This window comes from Hirsutella rhossiliensis (genome assembly GCF_020360975.1).
Source record: "Hirsutella rhossiliensis strain HR02 chromosome Unknown scaffold00007, whole genome shotgun sequence".
NCBI lineage: Eukaryota > Fungi > Ascomycota > Sordariomycetes > Hypocreales > Ophiocordycipitaceae > Hirsutella > Hirsutella rhossiliensis.
Genome location: NW_025408673.1, coordinates 1220516 through 1241283, shown reverse-complemented (window position 1 = coordinate 1241283; position 20768 = coordinate 1220516). Strand labels below are relative to the sequence as shown.

The 20768-nt window shown below is 42.7% G+C and overlaps 3 protein-coding genes across 3 annotated transcripts; all 3 read right to left on the bottom strand.

Annotated features, from left to right (window-relative positions):
- Positions 1–15239: 15239 nt before the first annotated feature.
- Positions 15240–16737, bottom strand: HRG_06864 (acyl transferase domain-containing protein; the record flags this gene model as incomplete). The annotated part of the gene is made up of 5 exons (XM_044865335.1): positions 15240–15866; positions 15944–15998; positions 16122–16217; positions 16304–16614; positions 16708–16737. 5 exons carry the CDS (start codon positions 16735–16737, stop codon positions 15240–15242), a joined length of 1119 nt encoding a protein of 372 aa, XP_044719297.1.
- Positions 16738–16904: 167 nt separating this feature from the next.
- On the bottom strand, positions 16905–17407 carry HRG_06863 (hybrid PKS-NRPS synthetase fsa1; the record flags this gene model as incomplete). Its single annotated transcript, XM_044865334.1, has 2 exons — positions 16905–17204; positions 17255–17407. 2 exons carry the CDS (start codon positions 17405–17407, stop codon positions 16905–16907), a joined length of 453 nt encoding a protein of 150 aa, XP_044719296.1.
- Positions 17408–17788: 381 nt separating this feature from the next.
- HRG_06862 (fungal specific transcription factor domain-containing protein) lies at positions 17789–19090 on the bottom strand (the record flags this gene model as incomplete). Its single annotated transcript, XM_044865333.1, has 5 exons — positions 17789–17795; positions 17900–18348; positions 18405–18436; positions 18492–19018; positions 19074–19090. The coding sequence occupies 5 exons, from the start codon at positions 19088–19090 to the stop codon at positions 17789–17791; spliced, it is 1032 nt and encodes a 343-aa protein (XP_044719295.1).
- Between the last annotated feature and the right edge of the window lie 1678 nt (positions 19091–20768).

Sequence of the window (20768 nt, the reverse complement as noted above, 5' to 3'; positions counted from 1 at the left end):
ATCTTTTCTATAAATATAGGGTCTTAATTATAGATTTTAACGTCCTTTAAAGTAGTTATTTCTAAGAGGCTATAGTCTTATAAAATCCTAATCTTATAGTTCGGAGTTTATTTATACGTTTATAAAAGGAGTTCCCTTTTAGCGGACTTAGGGCTCCCTTCCTCTAAGGTTTCTACTAATAGGTTAGTATCTTAATATAGTTCGCTATATTTTATAGACATTTATATAGCTAGCTCTTTAGTTAGAGTTAGCTTAGCTAGGGTTTCCTTAGGTAGGTCGATCTATAAAAACTATATTTCGTCGCTAAGGTCTATTAATATTCTTAAATACTATCCTTTCTTAAATCTAATATAGCGAGCGGTAGTATTAACCGCTATAACTAAAGTTATACCTTAGATTAAGTTATAAGCTAATAATAGGTCTCTTAGAAAAAATACTAAGTTACGATCCCTTAGTATATCCTTAATCTATATTAGTAAGCGTTTTATCCTATATATAAGGACGTCGACGTTAGCTTAGTATATAACTTAATAATAGATTATATAGCCCTATTAAGTTAAGCGAGCTATAACTATTAGGTTACTATATAAGCTAATAGATATTATTCTCTTAAAGTTTAAGATATTAACTTTATTTAGTACTAAGAAATCTTATTTAAATAATAATCCTATAGATAGGGTCTAGACTACTTAGGCGCTAATAGTAAATTACCTAACCTTAAATCCTATTCTTTATTTCCCTAAGATATTAATTATTAAGGTCGCCTAACCCTTAGTTTAGCTTTTCCTTATACTAAATAATAGGACCTACTAGGTTATATTAAGGGTTATATCGTTAAAGTAGTTAAGCTAGTCTTCCTTAATTATAAAGTAGGCTATACTAAAGTCTATATATATATTTAATAGCTAGTTTAAGCCTTTAGTTTTAAAGATAGATATCTAAGTATATATAAACTAAGACGGCTTTATTAGATTTAATATTTTAGTTTATAGCGCCGCTTTTATAATTAGCTAGTTCCTTAGTATTCTAAGCGAACTACTTAGTCCTATAGGTTCTACTTTTATTATATTAAGAATAAATAAGATCTTATCTTTTATTTCTTTAGTTTCTTCTCTTATATCGGCGGTAGTATCTTTATCTTCTAGCCTTTTATCCTAGGTAAATAGGATTTAGTTTTATATTTCCTAGGAAAGATATATCCCGCCCTAGTTATTAGTTAGTACTACTTAAAGCTAATAAGTAAGGTTAATAACGATTAGGTTTTCCTAAGAGCCCTCTTTTAGTTTTAAATCCTAAGGCTATAGTCCGGTTTAAGGACTAGCTAACTAGTTTAGTACTAAGCCTATATCTACTTAGTATAGATTATTCTATCTTAATATAGTTATTATATTTCCTTTCTATTAAGATTATCCTTATTTCTAAGGTTTCTAATTAGTTAGTTTAGCTATAAATAAGGTAAAGTTTACTATAGTCTTATTTTTAGTTTTATATAACTTACTTTATATATATCTTTTTACTATATTACTTATCTTCCCTTATAACCTAACCGTTAGCTTAGTTTCTAACTATAAAATAAGTTACTTATAGTTATTAATCTAAGTATTAAATAATTCTAAACTAATAGGTCGGCAGAATAATTCTTATAGTAATATATCTAGTCGTTAATAGACTAGTATAGTAAGGTACTCTTTTAAGTATAGCGCTGCTTTTACTTTTTAATAAAGCTTTAATATTTATTTATAAAAGTTAGCTTTATTTATAATATCTAAGGTAGTAAATCGTTCTATTTATAAAGATCTTAAAGCTACTTTTAGCTAGATAGCGAAGCGTTTTTATAGTTTAGTATACTAAGCGGTATATCCTTAGTCTAGGGTATAAACTATAGCTTAGTTAGATTCGCTAAGATTATTAGAATACTATTTAATAGCGGTTCCGCGGAGTAAGCTAAGGATTAGTATCGCTAGTTTATTAGTATATTCTAGCCCGCGAATAGCTACCTACTTTAAGGAATCGATAAATTAATCGACGCTTTTATATATAATTATTTTCTTAGTTTCTTTAAAGACGTTAAACGTTATATTAAAGGGGCTAGCGGGGTTAAACTTCCCTATATTTTCTAGTTTAATATATACTAAGGGTGCTTAAGGAGGGTTTATAGTAGTATTATCGCTAGTTTCTCTTACTATAGCTTTTACTAGTAGTCTTATAAGAGCCTCTTTATAATTAAGCTTACTAGCTAGTTTACTAAGGTTATTATCGTAAATATATTACTAAGAGTAGTATTATTTAAAGGTTCTTCCTTATTTTATTTATTATAGTTTAGTAAACTTCTAAGGCTTTATCCTTTTAATAGAGGTAGTTAAGGTAAGGTAAGGGAAGCTATATTATACCGATTTCTATATAGCTCTATTACTTATAGCTAATATTACCTTATTACTAAAACGTATTCTAGGTTATTAATTCGTTTTTATAAGCCTTAACGATCGGCTAAGTAAGCTAGTAAGTTATACTATAGAAGTTCTACTTTTAATTCCCCTAAGTATCGTTCTTACCGCTAAGGTAAGCGATCTAGCTATCTTTTATTTCTATAGGAACTTAATAGGAAATATCCTAGAAATAAGTATCTTTCTAACTACTAATAAAAGCTTTATATTACTTAAGCTTTAATACCTAGAAGTTTTACTTTTATCTAGAGTTCTATAAGTATTTCTTCTATAAAAAGAGATTAGGAAGCTAGTATTTATTAGTACGCGAGTAAGAGCTTTCTTCTTAAAAAGATATTAAGGTTTATAAGTTAAGGTTAACTTATCTCTTTCCTTATTCTTTATCTTTTATTCTATTAAATATAGACCTTAGGAGAATAGATAGTTAAGGGAATTAAAATTACTACTATTTATTATATACTAGTCCCTTAGTATAAACCTAGTACTTTAACTTAGCTATCTACTTAGATCTAGTATAGGTCTAATAGGTAACTAAATAAACTAGCTACTATATATAGTTAAACGTATTATATAGACTAGCTACTATATATTATTACGCGCGTTAAATATAAACTAGCTATTAGTTTTATAAGTTAAAGTAAGAGTAGTAATAACTATCTATATTCTTCTTTACCCGCTTAAGATCTAGCGGGTTCTCTATCTTTTATATATACTATAGCGTGTATAAGACCTTACTTAAGGCTTTAATTAAGTAATATTTTAACCTTATAATTATATAATAGTAGTATAGCGTATTAGCGGTATTTCCTAGTATTTTCCCTAGGTAAGTATAGGTATTTCTCTATAATTTCCCTACTATATTCTTATAGTAACTTCTTAGGGAAATATTAATATAATCCTTAAGGAGCTATTATTACTTAGGAAATTATAGTATATTCCCTATATAATATATCCTTAAGGGAAATCTTTATAAAATATCTATATAATCCGCTTAGTTATTATTTCTAGGATTTCCGGGTAATTTCCTAGAGTTTACTTAATAGCTTCTAAGTTCCTTCTTTTATAAGGAGCCTTAAAGAGTTAGGGGTAACTTCCTTAAAGAAAGTAGATATTATTATAGGTACCTAGATTATCGACTATAAGGTATCTTATAATAGGTCTTCTTTAATACTAGTAGTTCCTCTTATAATATACTATATAGCGGCTTAAATAGTAAAGGAAGCTCCTTATTATTATCCCTTATATAGAGCGGTATTAAGTAGTTTATACTTAGCTTATAGGGGTTTAACTTATTAGCCTTACTTTTTTAAAAGAGCGGTAGTAGGTTATAAAACCGCGGTAGGATAGCTTACTATAGCTCCTCTTCCGATATAAGGCGCTTTAGTCGTAGCGTTTTCTTAATATCCGCTAAGCTAACTACGTAGATTAACGCTATAGCTATAGCCGGCCCTTTCTACTTATAGATTTACTATATTATACCTATAAATACCGAGGCTAAGACTTCTTAGGCGTCTTATAAGTTAGGTAGGGCGTTTAGCGCTTCCTCCTTACCGCTATATTAGACCTAGGACTATATAAGGCTAAACTATAGCCTCCCCTTATATAGTACTAAATATAACTTTATATACGTTAATTATAGCTTCCTAAGAATTAAGGGAAACTTTAGCTAGGGGACTATATATATTACTAGTAGCTATAGGAGGCTATTAACCTCTATAGCTACCTAGGTAATACCTTTAATAACCGCGCCCTTTATCGCGGCTAAGGCGCCCTTTATATACTTAAGGCGAATCTTCTTTACTAGTAAGTATAGCTTAAGGGCTTTCGCTTTATTAATTATAGCGTAATACTAATAACCCTTATCTATAAGGGTAAAAAAGAGGTAAGTCTAGTTAATAATAATTAATATTAAAGTAGGTTCTTCTTTAATATACCTTACTAGGTCCTCCTTAGCTAGTATTAGCTTACTAAGCGCTAGGGCCCGCCTTTATACTAAAGCTAAGCTTTTCCCTCTACTTTATATATAGCGGAGGTTCCTTTATCTCCTTTATTATTAGATTTTAATAAAGCGCGGGTAACCTATATCTCTACTAGCTTCCTTACTAAGAGGTAAGGGTAAGACTTAACTATATATATACTTACGCTATAATATATATAGCGGCCCTCTTTACGTCGTTTAATAATTTCCTTATAAGGCACTTACTTAGCCGTTTTACTAAACTACGCCGCTAGTAGAGCGGCCGGGGTCTTACTATTACCGCGCCCCTTAAGGCGTATAGCCGCTATCTAAACGTCGCTATCTATATCGACCGCCGACTTAAGAGCGGGCCTAGGTATAGACGGGTTAAGTTAAGAGGAACTATCTAGCCCGTTAGTCCTACTTAAGGCTAAGCGCTTATATAGCTTTTAAAAGCGCGGCGTTTACTTATATCCTTAGGCTACCTTTATAAGGCGGGATATATAGCCCTTATAAGTAGAGGGTATTATAATAAGGATAAGTAGCTCTTAGAGCGCTAAGGAGATTAAGTTCTATAGCTAGGTAAGCTTAGCGCTATTATCCTAGGTAGTATTACCCGCTGCCTAGGTTAGGGTCTCTTTAAATTCTAGTAAGAACTCTTTAAAAGACTACCCCTTTTATTAAGTAAGGGTCTATAGCTTATCCTATGCCTTCTCCTATTCTTATATATTACTAGAAGCATAGACTAGGTAGTTAAAGAATACTTAGGGGTCTTTTATCCCCCTAGAACCGCCCTGCTCTTAAAAGCCTACTACTCGCTATATTTAAAGCTTTAGTAGTTTATAAAAGAGTAAGAACTAAGCTATCTCCTTATAGCCGTTAAGGCCTTATTTCTTATTAATATATTATTTCGCTATTAGGCGGTTAAGGAAGAAGTAAAAGGTCTCTAGCTTACTATCTTAAGTAAGCTAAGGTAGTAGCTTCCGTTTACTAAGGGCCGCCTTACGCTCTAACTACTTAATAGCAGGGGGCGTATCTACTAGAGCTAGCGTTAAGAGGGTATTAAGGATCTAGCGTAAGGTTACTCGTTAGTCTAGGTCTTATAATATCTAGTAAAATAGCTTTATAAATCGGGCTTATTTATTTAGTTACTACTAGGCCTCTTCCTATAAGTATTACTAGTATAGCTCTTCCGCTTATTACTATAGCTATTAATACTAAGCTTCTTCTTATAGTAGCTACTACTACTACTACTACCTTAGCTAGTACTACTAAGGTTTTAATATTAGGTCTAATATAAGGATAGCTTATACTATTATAAGGTAGGTAGAGGGTTATACTATAAGTGCCTTTTATTATATTATAATAATAAGCTATATAGGATCTAACTATACGCTACGCCTACCGCTACTAAATATACGTTTATATATATAGCCTACCTTACCCTATAACGCTATTAGCTAAGGTCTAGGCTAATACCTAGACCTATACTAAGGGTAAATACCCTTATAGCCCTATAGTTTATTATAAAGGTTATATAGGCCTAGTAGAGCTATCTAAAGGCTTTAAATAATAGGCCTTTTTATATAGAGGTTAGGTAGGATAGTCCTTTAAAGGCAGCTTATATAGAGGCTACCTTCTTCTTAATATATTATTTAAATAGGAGCCTAGAATTAAAGAAGACCCTTAGCTACCGTACTAAGGGCTTTACCTTAAAAAATAAGCCTCCTACTATTATACCCTCTAAAATAGGCTACCGTTACCTACTAAAGTAAATAAGTTCTATCTTTAAAGGGTTAAAGTAGACCCCTTAGTCTTTAGCTTATTTAAATAAGTTAGTAGCTATTACTTCTAGCTACCGAACGTTCTTCTTAGCTAAGGTTAACGTTATAGAGATACTAAAGTTATCTATATAAGATAGTTAGTACCCCTTAGCTACTAGTATCCCCCTTATATATAAGAGGAATAAAATAGGGCTAATAGGGGACCCTTAGGGCACCCCTATTACTAGGTCTATAAGGGGCTAGACTTGCCCCTTAAAGGCTAGCTAGATCTTTCTTTTAGTAAGGAAGTAGTCTACCTAGCTTATAAGGGCCTTAAGGAGGTTTAAGTCCCTTAGGACCCTTATAAGCTATTCCTTTAATACGAAATCGAAGGCGCCCCTTATATCTAATAAGAGGGTACTAGTAATAGCCTTTTTATTAAACTCCCGCTTCTTTTAGATATAGTATAGAAGGAGGAAGGCCGTGTCTATAGCTAACCGCTATTTTTATCCCCCTAGCTACGTAGGGTTTAGAAGCCCGGCCGTATTAGCTAAATAGCTTAGCTAGGTAGCGTATAGCTTTTTAAGGACCTTTCCTAAGTAGTTAAGTAGACTTATAACCTTATAGGCCTTAGGGATAGTATAGTCTAGCTTATTTTACTTAGGAAGTATAATTCTTATAGCTTCTTTTATACCTTAAGGTAGTATCCTTAGTTAAATAGAGCTTTATAGGCCCTATTAAAAACTATAGGGATAGCCTTATACGCGTATTAAATAAGGAGGAAGCTAAGGGAGTCCGGGCTAGGGGCTTTCTTATTAAAAGAGCTAAAAATAGCCCTCCTAATCTTAGGGTCTTTTAGCTCTAGCTAGTCCTACTTATCTATGCCCTTACTACCTATATAGCCCGGAGGCTCTTCTTTTTCTAGGCTCTAGGGGAGGCTAAGGGGGGGGCTAGGGCTAGGGTCCGGGGTCGGGAAAAGGGTCGTTAGGAAGGCCTCGCATTTTTCCGTAAAGGTATTAGCTTTCACCTCTATCCCTTCTTTCGTATACGAGATACTAGGAAGGGTAAGGTTAGCTCTAGCTTTAATATAGGAAAAGGCCGTAAAGACGTCCTTTCCTACTACTTCTATTAAGAAACTCTCTTAGTATTACTTTTTTTATAAGAGCGCTACTAGGAGGTATAGGCTAACAAAGCACTCGGGTACGTAGTACTAATATATCGGTAGGGTATCGGCAGGGAATCGTGCCTACCCCGCTCGTATATTATAGACTACTCGCTACTCCGACTAAAAAGGAAAAATCCCTCTTCTCGTAAGCTTTAGTCTTACGACGAGGAGAATATAATATATATAGCGCAGTACCTCTAGCTATCTCTACTACCTAACTAATCGTACCGTGATATATATTCCCTTATAATTTCTAAAGCTTCCCTTTTTAGTTACCTAGTAGAGATAGCTACTTAGAGAAGACTACGTAACGCTCCTATAGCGCGACGTAGTAGTTAACTAGTCGAGGCCTCTTCGTTACGCATATTAAGTATCTACTTAGGAGACGAAGAATAGGAAGACGTATCCTCGGAATAGACCCCTACTACGGACGGCGTTATAACTATATCGAAGATATCGCTACCTATAGGCGTAAGATAACTGTCTCGTAAGGAAAAGCTTATGGCCCTATAAGCGCGCGTTAAGGAGCTAGAGGAGACGAAACGCCTATAAGATCGCGTTATATAATTAGAGGAGGAAATTGCTAAACGCGCCGGTGCTATCGCTATCCGTTCGGGGAAGCGTCGACGGTCCTACTCCCCCGAATCGGACGGCAGTCGCGGTAGCGAGGTTAAGATTAAAAATATCGCTTAATTATCCTAACCTACTAATATACGGAAACGTCTAGACTAGACTTACGATCTAGAGGACGCCTTTAGGGCAGCGCCTAGACGCTTTCGTCGCGACGAAATAAAGATCCTCTACGCGGTAGATTATATATATAGCGACTATAAAGCGAGATAGCGCCGATACCTTAAAGAATAGACGCCGATTAACCGAACTAAATATAGCACGGATTAGGTATACTTTAAGGAATAGACACTCGTCTTAATTAAGGATACTGCGAATAGGGAGATACTATTAGCGATATAATTAGAGGAGGCTCGCTAACGAGAAGGCTAGTCCCCCCTAGAGTTTAGCTTATACCTTAACTCCTTAGAGAAGCATTTCGAACGCCTATCGGAAAAGGCGCGTGCTCTTACGTTTTTCGCTAAGCTAGAGCTATAACTTCGGGACTAAATTAACCTTTATTCGTTACCTATCTATACCTACTAACGGGAAGAGCTTATATAAGTCGCCTAACGATATTAGGATACTACTACTAATAAGAGGCGACGTACTAATACTACTTCTACCCCTAGAGGAACCGGGAATAAAAGTAGTACTATACCCCGAGGCGGTATATATAGGGGAAGGAATTAGAGAGGCCGATAAGCTAGGCCGAATCGTTAAGGAAATACTACCGATTCGACCGATAACTAGTAAGCTAGCGATATACCTACTAAGGGCCGAACTAAGGGACGTTACCGAGGAAGAGGATCTTCTACTCGATCGGGAATTATATATTTCTAATATAATAAGCCGGGACACCTATCTATAGAATATACTAATTCTCTAAAGGTAGAAACCCTAGCGAAGACTCTTAGACTTAATACCGTAAAATAGGGAAAAGGTAAGATATCGGGGTAAACGCCTCTCCCTTAGTAAACTTAATACCTATAAGATAGTTACTTAAAACTCCTATAATAATATTAGGGCGAAACCCTACTAAAGTCCCTGTGTACTTAGATACTTACGGTGCCGTTAACCTCGTAGACGTATACTTTGCCCGATAGTAGGGATTGCTATAAGTAGCGCTATTATACCCTAAGTTATTAGGGCTTAATAATAGTAGGGCAAGGGAGTATAGAGTATAGTTAGTGCCGCTCCGAATAATAGATATAAGGGGCACTAAAAAGATAATTACTCGTTTCTATATCGGTATTAATAAGTTAACGCTAAACGATCGGGTACTAATCCTTTTATCGGTTACTACCTTAAAGGATAAACGTATCTATATTATCCTATAGAAACGATAGTAGTAGTTTAAGCATTAACTAGGCAGCGAAACCCTATAGAATCCCCGTAGATTCCTTTAGGAATATAGGAACGAAGTAAGGGTATATATAATAGCGCTTAATCCTAAGCTAATCCCGCTATTAAATAAAGACGAAGATAAAGGGATTCTATAGGAAGAATAGGCCGAAATCCTACCGACTCTCTACCGGTTTAAAGATACCTTCTCGGCTAATAAATCCGATTTATTACTAGCTAGAAAGGGAATAGATTACTTAATTAATTTAATCCCTAATACGGAACCTCCTTATAGACCGATTTACCCTCTATCGTAAAGGGAACTCTAAGTATTACGCGACTAGATCTAAGACGCGATAAAAAGGAAAATAATCTAGGAGTTAAAGAGCCTAGCCGGGGCGCCTATCCTTTTCGTTCTAAAAAAGGATAGCACCTTATAGCTATATATAGACTACCGAGGACTTAACCGGGTTACGTAAAAGAATCGGTACCCTTTACCCCTTATTTTAGAGATTATTAACCGCTATTAAGGAGCTAAGTATTTTTCTAAGATTAATATATAGAATACGTATTAACGTATTCGAATTTAGGAAGGAGATAAATAGAAAACCGCTTTCTAAACGCGTTACGGATATTTCGAATACCTAGTAATGCCCTTTAGACTTACTAACGCACTAGCTACGTTTTAGAGCTATATCTATTAGGCGCTTAAGGGGCTCGTAGATATAATCTACGTAGTCTACCTCGACGATATCCTTATATACTCTAAAACGAGAGAAGAATATACTAAATACTTAAGATAAGTAATAGAAAGGCTAAGGGCTATAGAGCTCTATATAAAACCATCGAAGTATATCTTCTATTAATAGTTAGTCGAGTTCCTTAGGTTTATATTATCTATCGATAGGGTATCGATAGACCCTCGACGGGTAGAGGCAATAGCTTAATAGCCTAAACCTATAACCTACTATAATATTTAGGTTTTCCTTAGGTTCTATAATTTTTACCGACGATTTATATATAGGTACTTAGGAGTTATAGCGCCCCTAACTATATTGCTAAAGGGGAGTAAGAATAGGAAGAAGCTAGGGAGTATAGAGCTAAACCTTACCGAAAGGGCAGCGTTTTAGGCTCTTAAGGATACTTTTTAAGGAGCCCTACTCCTCTAATATTACGATCTAGAAAGACGCATTCGCATCGAAATAGATATATCGTAATTCGCGATAGTAGGGATTATCTCTTAACCCGATAATAAAGGGCGTTACTATCCGATCGCATTCTAGTTAAGGAAGTTTACTAGAGCCGAACTTAATTATAGTATTCTAGACTAAGAACTCTTTACTATCGTTAAGTTATTTAAATACTAGCGATATTACGTCGAAGGGGCAGCGTATAAAGTAGAGGTATTATCGGACTACTATAACCTCTAGACGTTTATATACTAGACCTCCCTAAATAGGAGGTAAGTAAGATAGTATATATATTTAGTACTATTTAACTTTACGATTAAGCATCGTATAAGTAAATCTAACCTAGCGGACGCGCTATCGAGAATGCCTAGATACGAGGGCGAGAAGCCCCTATCTACGGAACTATTACTAGAGCTATAAGCGAAGCTAGCTACTATTAATACCGTATCCGTACGGAGAAATAACGAGGCGTTTTTATAGGCAAAGAGATATTTAACCTTAAGTTAATATAAGCGTAGTAAAGTGCCTTTATATAAGGAAAATATATAAGCTTATCTATAGCGAAACTATAATAATTTAGGCGCGAGACCTAAACGATTAGCCGATTAGGCTAAAGAGAGAGCTAGTTATAAACAGTTACTCTTAAGGAAGACCGCTAAAGAAGCGGCCTACTATATAAAGGTTTATATAGTAGAAGTTCTAGAACCGTTACTAGAGTTGCTAAAACGTACTTAGTCGGTTAACGTAGCGATTAATAAGCTAAAGGAGACCGAAGACTTCTCGAAAGGGAAGGGTTTCTAGTTAGTGCGCCTAGATAGACTACTACTATAGAAGGGTCGTATCGTAGTGCCTCTAGAGGCAGCCTTACGGTAAGAGCTAATATAGCTCTTCTATAACGATCCGTTAGTAGGATACTTTAGCTCCTAACGTACTAGCGAACTACTAGCGAGGAACTTCTACTAAGATAGAATAACGAAAGACGTAAATAAATACGTCTAGTTATGCTTAGTATATTAAGGTATAGTGTCTAGGAGGCATCGCCCCTATAGTACTATGTAATCGTTACTATATCCTATATAACTATAAGAAGAATTATTAATAGACTTTACTATAGGTCTGCCTAAAGTATAGTATAATAGACGAGACGTTAATACGATCTTAGTAATCGTAGACCGATATACTAAGTATTGCCTCTTCTTTCCTATCTCTAAGATAATAATAGCCCTAGAGCTAGTAGAATTATTCTATTATTAAGTTAAATTAGTATATAGACCTTTAAAAGGCATTATCTTAGATAAAGGGTCCCTATTTATAAGTAAGTTCTAGTTAGATCTTTATTTTATCTTATAAGTAAAACGTAGGCTATCGATAGCATTTTACCTATAAACCGACGGGTAAACGGAATAAATAAACTAAGCCGTATAGCACTACTTAAGATACTTTACTAACTTAGAATAAACTAACTAAGCGTTACTCCTACGTATTGCTTAATTTATATATAATAATATAAAGAACGCGATAACCGGGCTATTACTTAATAAAGCGTTAATAGGTTACTAACTAAACTTTTATATTAATACCGAGGACGATATTATTTAAAGGGGGGTACCCGAAGTAAGAGTAAGAGTTACTAGGCTATAAGAGCTACGAAAGAGGCTTAAGGAATACTAAGGAAAGGCTATCGAATCGTAAGCGAAATACTACGATTTAAGGCACTAACCGCTTATACTAAAAGTAGGAGACCTTATAGTATTATCGATAAAGAACTTACGCCTTAAGGACGAAAAAAGAAAACTCTTACCTAAGTATATTAAACCGTTTCGGGTCCTATAAGCTATTAGAAAGTAAGTATATCGTCTTATACTCCCTAAGAAGTACTTAAGTATGCCTTTATAACGTTTTCTATATTAGTCTCTTAGAGCTATAGAAGGAGCGTAAAGGCACCCGTAAAGATAGCGAAACCCTACCGATACTAGACTTAGAGGACGATAAAGGCGAATAGGAAGTCTAAGAGATTAAAGACCGAAAGAGATCTAAGGGCGATACCTTTTTCCTTATTAAATAGAAAGGATAGCTAGCTAAGTATAACTAATAGGTCGAGGCTAAAGATATAGCGAATAGCTAAGACCTTATTAAAGAATATACTGCTCGCTTAACCGGGAAAAAGAGGCATAAGACTAAGTAAGGTAAGGAAACCTATTAGCGTAGGGAGACGCTACTAAATCGGTAACGAATCCCTACTAAATCGCTACCGACTCGTTAATATATCGGCACGCTTAAACGTCCTATAACTATATATAAAATAGTAAAATAGGAAAATAGGGAAAACTATCTATACTACCTATTAAATATTATTAAGGAAAATAAAACTAAACTATAACTCTACTAAGGCCCTAACGATAAAGGAGAGAAGGATAGTTATAGCTAAATAAAAGAAAGATAAGACCTATCTATTACTTCCGACCACCCCTCTTCTTCGCCGGCGTAGCGGGAACTAACTAAGGCGCCCCCTCCGCTATGCCGAATACCTCCGGAAATACCGGAACTACCCTATCCTCCGCTCCTTCCTTATCCTCCGCGTCGAGACCTATCTCTATTAGTACGGTACTTACCTCGGCCTTAGTAAATAGTAAGGTATATTGCTACGAAGTATAGCCTATATCGCCGTCGATAAGGCGGAGTTTTAACCGGGATTCTTAGGCCCGGTACTCCGGGCTTATATAGGCGATATCGAATAAGGGCGCGGGGTTAAGGCGAATAATAAGCTCGCGGCGCTTATTAATTAGCGTACGGTAGTCGGCACGCTCGACCTAGTATATCGTTAGGCGGTCGCTAATAAAAGGGTCGGATAAAACTTACGATAGTAGACTTCTATATACCCGTAGTCCTAAAAGACTTACGATAGGCTATCTCGGCGGCGTCGAAAGCCTCGGCTAAATACTATACCGTAATAGCGAGACGGCGCCGATTAGCCTCCTCGAAAACGAGCACGCCCGCGTCCGAGCTATCGTCCTCGGTATCCTCGTTACCGGTCTTTAGCTTATTAAGCTCGCATAGGTACTTAACGATAGCGACTATATCGGCCTAGTTACTAGATATAAGAGTAGCGGCCTCGAGAAGGATTAGCTTATTAATTATAATATTTAAAGTTAAGGGGAAACTTACCTAGTTATAGGTCGCGGTACGTCTATAGCACTACTTATAGCGCGTCGAGGAAACCCCCGAGAAAATATAGCTAATCGAGAGCACCTCGATAGGCTTAGGCTCGGTCGTACTATACTCCTTAACGACCGTCCTAAAATAATATATATACTAGAGCTTACGAGGGATAACCCTATAGGCCCTAATCGGGCGGGCTTTAGCCTTAGATCGGGTGCGCTTCTTCGTAGGAGCGCGACCGCCTCGTGCCGCCGCCTAGGTGCCCTCGTCTCCGGCGCCGCCGTTCTTAGGTTCGTCGGTAGGAGGAGTCGGATCGCGGCTATCTCTATTATTACCGTTATCGTTATCTTAGCCCTCGTTTAGCTAGGCATCGGGATAGTCTTAGCCCTCGTTCGGCTAGGCCTCGTCGTTAATATCGGCCTACTTATTCTAAGGAGCGGCCTAGGCGACGATCTCCTATTAGCTAGAGCCGCCCTATTAAGATAGAGTAGCCGGGTTATCGGCACTTACCTAGGAGCGCCTAGGCACGATCTCCTCGCTAGCATTAGCATCGCTAACGGGGGTGATAGACTTACGAGTTCCCGGGCCCGTAGAGGCAGGCTTATCGGTGGTTAGAGTCGGGGCACTTAGCGGGGTAACGGGGGCACGACCCTCGCTAACGTTAGGTCCTAGACTAGAAGTCTCCTAGGACTAGGATTCCCCTATGCCTTTCTTAGCTCTCTTCGCTAAGGGGGAACTAGCGTCGCTACGAGACTTCTAGGCCGATCGCTTACGCTTTAAGGGCGAACCCGCCGCTACCTACTCCCGTATATAGCGTAGGAAATCGGCGTTGCGGTTCTTCGTCTTCTTTAGCGTAGAAGGTATTATCGTTAATAAATCGTCGATAAAAAGTAATATAAAAAGGTATAAGGGATTAATAAAAAAAGGCGTAAAACTCTACGGTAATCGTAAGCGGAAGAGTTAAAGAAGAAAAGAAAATAGAAGAAGTAGGAGATATATACGCACGCTCTTTATATTATAGTTACGCGGCCGATATATAGGCGTATACGCGCGATATATAACCGAAACTACCTCTCTTCCTAACCGAATATACGCAGCGTAGCGAAAGTAATATATATTAAAGATATAGCCGAGACGTCTATATAGGAGGGGAGATAATTATAAGAGCGCTACTAGGAGGTACGGGCTAATAAAGTACTCGGGTACGTAGTACTAATATATCGGTAGGGTATCGGCAGGGAATCGTGCCTACCCCGCTCGCATATTATAGACTACTCGCTACTCCGACCGAAGAGGAAAAATCCCTCTTCTCGCAAGCTTTAGTCTTGCGACGAGGAGAACACAATATATATAGCGCAGTACCTCTAGCTATCTCTACTACCTGACTGATCGTACCGTGATACGTGTTCCCTTACATTTTTATAGCCCTAATAGCATACTTAAAGCTATTTCGGGCTTCTATAAAGCTCTTTTAGCTCTCCTCGTCCTAGGCTAGCCTATAAGCCCGTTGGGCTAGGCTTAGGGCTTTCCGAAGGCAGGTTAGCTCGTCGGTCTACCAGGGCTTAGATCCCTTATAAGGCCTCTTTTTCGGTATCGCCGTGTCGACCTTTACCTTCGGGCAAACATGCCTCGGCTTTTGAACACCCCCTCGGCTTCACACACGGCATCCTCGTCGCCGCTCAGGGTAATGCTTGAGCCGGAGTTAACGGCTGCGACCTGGAGCCGGCCTGCAAACCTGTCCTCGCAACAAAAGGTTCGTGCAGCATCTGCCGAGGCGCCGACGGCCAGCATAGCGCCACGAGGAGCGTGCGGCCTGGGGCTGGATGCAAGTCGAGCATGGAGACCGCGCAAGTAGGCAATCCTGACGGCATCGCGTGCCGAGACGAGACCAGCCGCGTAGGCCGCCCGGATTCCACCTGGCGAGTGGCCCACGACGGCTGTCAAGCTGATGCCGGCCGCGCGCAGGATATCGACCAAGACGATTTGCACCGCTGTGCAGAGGGGCTGAGAAAGCGCGGCCTCGGAGAAGCGCGACATCTCGCTGTCCGCCAGGAGCTGGTCCTTGAGGCGCCATGTCGGTTGGCTCGAGGCCACGGGGAGACCGCGCAAAGCAGCGTCGAGCTCGGCGATGCGGGATGCGGCGAATGGAGAGGTCTCGATGAGCCGAGCGCCCATGCGCGGCCACTGCGCCCCCTTCACGGTGAAGACGCCGAGGATCTTTACAGGCCGAGACGGCTGGCCCAAGCGCGTGTCCAAAGCATTGACGTCGCGGCTGCCTGGTAGGGGTTGACGAGGCCCTCGAGGGACTGTACGGCGTGTTCGGCCGTCGGCGCAGCAATGGCGGCTCGGAAGGCAAACGTGGAGCGCCTATGCTATAGCGTGTACGCGACGTTTGACAGATGATCGGTAGAGCTGGACTTGAGGTATTCGAGATGCTGAGACAACATCGTCCGGAGTGCCGTAGGAAACGTAGCCGAGAACAAGAGGGACGTGAAGAGCGGCCGTGGCGGCAACTCCAGTGGCTCGCTGATGGCCGGAATATATTCTTCCACAATGCAGTGCGCATTGGTGCCGCCAAAGCCGAAACTGCGCCGTCACCGAGTCCATTTCGCGATGTTTAGCATGCCTTCACTCCTTTACTTGGGCCAAACGGAGAGAGTGCTGATCCGTACCTATTCACACTCGCCCTTTTCACTTGGCCCTCCTTGACCAGCCAAGCCGTCAGAGCAGCCGCTATGCTCAGATGTTTGAAGAAGGGGGCGGCATTTGGGTTCAGATTGTGGAAATGCAGGTTGGGCGGGACGACGCCATGCCTGGGCGCCAACGACACGGCGATGAGGCTCGCCACGCCGGCTGCGCCCTCGGTATGCCCAATCACCGTCTTGATGAATCCCACAAGCAGCTTGTCCGCCTCGCAGGCTGCGCGAGACCCCGCGGGGAACAGGGCCGTCGAAATTGCCTCGGCTTCTTGCGGATCGCCCGCCTGGGTCCCCGTGCCATGGGCTTAGAAGAACTGCGGCCTGTCGCACAGGTTGCTGATGGGATCTAGCCCGGTACGAGCGTAGCAATCGCGGACCAGGGCGGCCTGCGCTTTCTCATCTGCCATGTTGTGAAACACAATAAAGAGACGAGGGCACGCACCGGGACTTAGAATCAGATTGGTGCCCGCCGCCACGGCCATCGTCGACTATCCGCTTCGGAGCACCCGCACAGCCTGGTCCAACGCGACCAGACTGCTTGAGCACGCCGTGTTACCGTCATGCTTAGGCCGTGCTAATCGAAAAAGTACGAGACGCGGTTGGCCGCGAGAGACCTGGCCAGGTCCGTCGCCGTGTACCTCGGCATCGTCTCCCAGTCTCGTTCCACCATGGTGTTGTAGTCGTCGCGCATGACGCCCACGTAGACGGCCGTTTCGAAGCCGCGTAGCTTCTCCATCGGTTGGCCCGCGGCGGAAAGCCCGTCGTAGACAACCTCGAGCAGCAACCGATGCTGCGGGTCTATGGCCTCGGCCTCGCTGGCCTGGACATTGAATAACACGGTGTCGAACTGCGCCACATTGGTCGTGTCTGAGTCCTCAGCCAGTACGACCTGTTGACATTGGTGGTGCCATGATGTGTGCCGACCGGGTGATAGAAGACATCGGCGTTGAAGCGCGAGGCCGACGGCTCGTGACTCAGGTCTCGAGGGTGATGGATCAGATACCAGAGCTTAGAAGGCGTGTCGGCATCGCTGGGGAAACGGCATTCTGTGCCGATGACCGCAATCGATTCTGCCATGGTTCTTTACGAGCTGCGGTGAATGCAGGGTCGTCGGATAAACTGGTTTGTAAGAGCAGATTCGTCGAATGACGATGGTACGCGGCTCTCTCGCAGCTCTTCTCAAGGCAGCGTTGGAGTGAAATTCTCCTTCGGACACGCAACAATGGCACAGGGAGAGCTAGGGGAAGCCAGGATCAATGCTCAGATTCTATGAAGCATATCGAATCGGCAAAAGAAGGGGAATACTCGTAAAGTATCATTCGATACGATCTTTGCAGCCACTCGGAGGAAACCACTTCCTTCTTTAGTAAATGGTGGCGGTAAGGAACTGATGATTCATGATGGAGCTCAGGCGCCAGCGTATCATATGCAGTTGGCCCGCGGGGCAGGTCTCCCAATCTAGGACCTGTTGGATCTGTAATTAGCGTGTCGAGTGAAGCATTGAAGCAGGCCACACGTGAGTATGCAAAATCAGCTTGGCTCGGGGAGTGCGACTTCATATAGAGAAACCGTCTGTGGAGCAGGATTTGCCCCTTGTAGAGCAAGTGACTGATGAAAAGTCGGGCCATGATGACTTGCGGAGAGTCGGTGACGCTAGCTGCTGGCGACTTGAAGAGGCTGGGATCACGGTGATAGCCCATGCGCATGGCCAGGTTGACGACGAGGGCGAGCAGAAACCAAGTGTCCTTGTCGGCGTCGGCGCGGATCACGAATTCGATGTGGAGATGGTGAAGCATCGTCTCCATAACATGCGGCCCCGACTTGGTGTACACGCTGGCGATGAGGCACTGCACAATCTTTTCACGATACAAGTTGATTTGCAACGACTGCTGCTCCAGTTCGTAACTCTGCGAAGGGTCGTTCGTGCCGGAGGTCACTACCGCAAGACATATGACGCTAAAAAGGAGGCCGATCCACGCGATTGGGACGCCGGACGGGTTGGCCAACAAAGTCTCGTACTGTTATCCGTCAGCGCCAAGACTATGACCACTAGTGGACAGACGACAGCACTTGCTTCCCTGAGAAAGCTAGGCCCGTGGACGATGCCTGGTGGACTCCGGGGTCAGCTTTGGGCTTGCGTGCCGGGAGGGAGGTGGCGTGCCTAGAGAGGCCATCTCCAGGTTGTTAAAGTAGCGCGAAGCCCGGCGACGACATCCGTACAGAAGCAGCGCATGGGGCGATGGGCAGTCGGCACCGCCAAGGCCGCTTTCGTTGTCGCTCATAACGTGGTCCCAGTTGCCTGCGAGCTGGAGCTGCTCCTCCCGGTCGAGGTGATGCTTGAGATCGGTGATGCTATCGAGAATGGCCGCCCAGTGCTCGCCGCCGACGTAACGAAGCTCCGAGTCGCTGACACGAATGCTCCCGCATTCCGAGGGCACCTGTACGTGGTCGCCCGCCAGACTGCCCCGGTCTGCGGCAGCCGAGTCACCGATGGGGCTGGCGCCGGGCTTGCTGTCGGAGCCCACGAGGGAGACGACGAGGCTCTCGAGCAGGACCAGGCGATCATGCACGCTGGGCGCCGCGTCAGTCGGCCGCCTCCAGGACGACGGCGGGTGCGTTTCCACATAGGCGCACGTCAGACCGCGGGACGAGCAAGTCGAGCATGGATGGTGGCGATCGCACCGAAGTCTGGACAGAGCTCGTCAGCGGAACTGGCGGAATCGGGGCAGCTGTCGATGCTCACTTGCGGCGGCGACACATATTGCAGGATAGCTGGGGCTTGTCTCGGCGTCTGGACCGCGACGAAGCAGCGTCGGCCTCGTGCGGGCCCGTCAAAGACGTTGTCGTGAGGGGGGATCTGCTGGCCTCGTTAGCCGACGACCAGGCGTGAGCCACGCTGAGGAGTGAGGGCTCAATTGTTGAAGTCGTCTGGATACAGTACATGTGAGCTTTGATGCTGTTGCAGTGGTGGTGACGTGGGGCAGGAGCCCGGCAAATCTCCGGGGACCGCCGGTGCGCCTGCCGTTGCAATTCGGTGCCGGGACCAGCGGCAGCCTTTCCGACCCTCCGACCCTCCGCGGCCCCACTATTACAATTCTCCACCCCCGCTTCTGCTCCCTCGTGGGTCCGATGCCCCGATGCTCCGTGGCCCCACTACGGTTGACCCGCCCCCCTCCGCCCGCCCCCGACCGATTCGTCGTTCTGCCAGGCCAGGCCCGCCCATCTACGAAGTAGACATCTCCGAATGGCCTAGAGCTGTTCACAGCTCGTATTCGCCCGGGCAACACTCAAGGCATTATGATTGCTCTCTTAAACGCCAACTGCTCCACGCATCCCGAGGCCCTCCCGCTTCCTCGAGCCTTCAATCGCCCGTCTGTCCACTCTTCGGATCCACCGACGCCGCGTCTCCCTCCAGCCGAACAATGTCCAAGACACATGCACACTCAATTACCTGCCCTTCGAAACTGACCAATATGCCTGCAAAGGGCCATGCAAAGAAAGGCATCTCCACGCTCACACATCGACCGAGGCCATTCACATATATCGACATGGGCGATCCACCCCGGCACATTTCGGAAATCGATGTTGTGCGACGTGACCAAGAACCGAGCCATGATTCTGTCACTGCAAAGTTTTGAATTGACTGCAAGCCAATCTCACTATTAACAACGCCAACCCGGCTCCATTAAGTTCGTCCTGCGACTGGTGCAGGCCACAGAAGTTTTGATGTGCTTCTACCTCCAAGAAAGATGCCACTGGCGTCCAGCCGGTCAGTTAGGCCAAGTTCTGTCTTTAGTAGATCGGATTTGGCTTCAGCTGGTGAATATTCGAGGCGTCAAGTAAACAGTATTCATACACTGGGGAGAAGGCATACCAACTTTCATGCTCTCCGCCACCCATTGAGGCTTAACCGCTCAAGACCACCTGGGGTAGTCAACGGCCAACGCTTTCTTGCGTGGCTCATCTGACGAGCTTCATTACGGCATACCCATCGGAATACAACTCACAGCGGGAAGTCTTACTCCAGCTGGCCGACATTTGCCCCATGTTCCTAAAATCACCTTCTAGTCACAGCCTGACGGCTCGGGGATCCAGTCAGCACTTTGAATGCTCGGCACAGAAAGAGCTTAGAGGGGGGAAGCCAACATATCGGGGATTTGGATGTCCGATAGCGACGAACAAGGCGCTCGATTTCAGTGTTGACGACCTGGCCAGCCGATGGGCATATGTGTCGAAGCACTGTCTCCCCCCCCCCCCTAGAGACACTGTCCATAAATATGCAATGGCCCATTTTCCCCTGCGCATGACGTTACAGAATTGCTCACGGGAACGAGTTTCGGAGACATTATTCCTCGGTCTGTTATCATTCTATGGTTTCTCCTGCCAATGTGTCGCGTCCTATGGCCACCGGGTCGACTTACAGCCTCGCTAGGTTGGC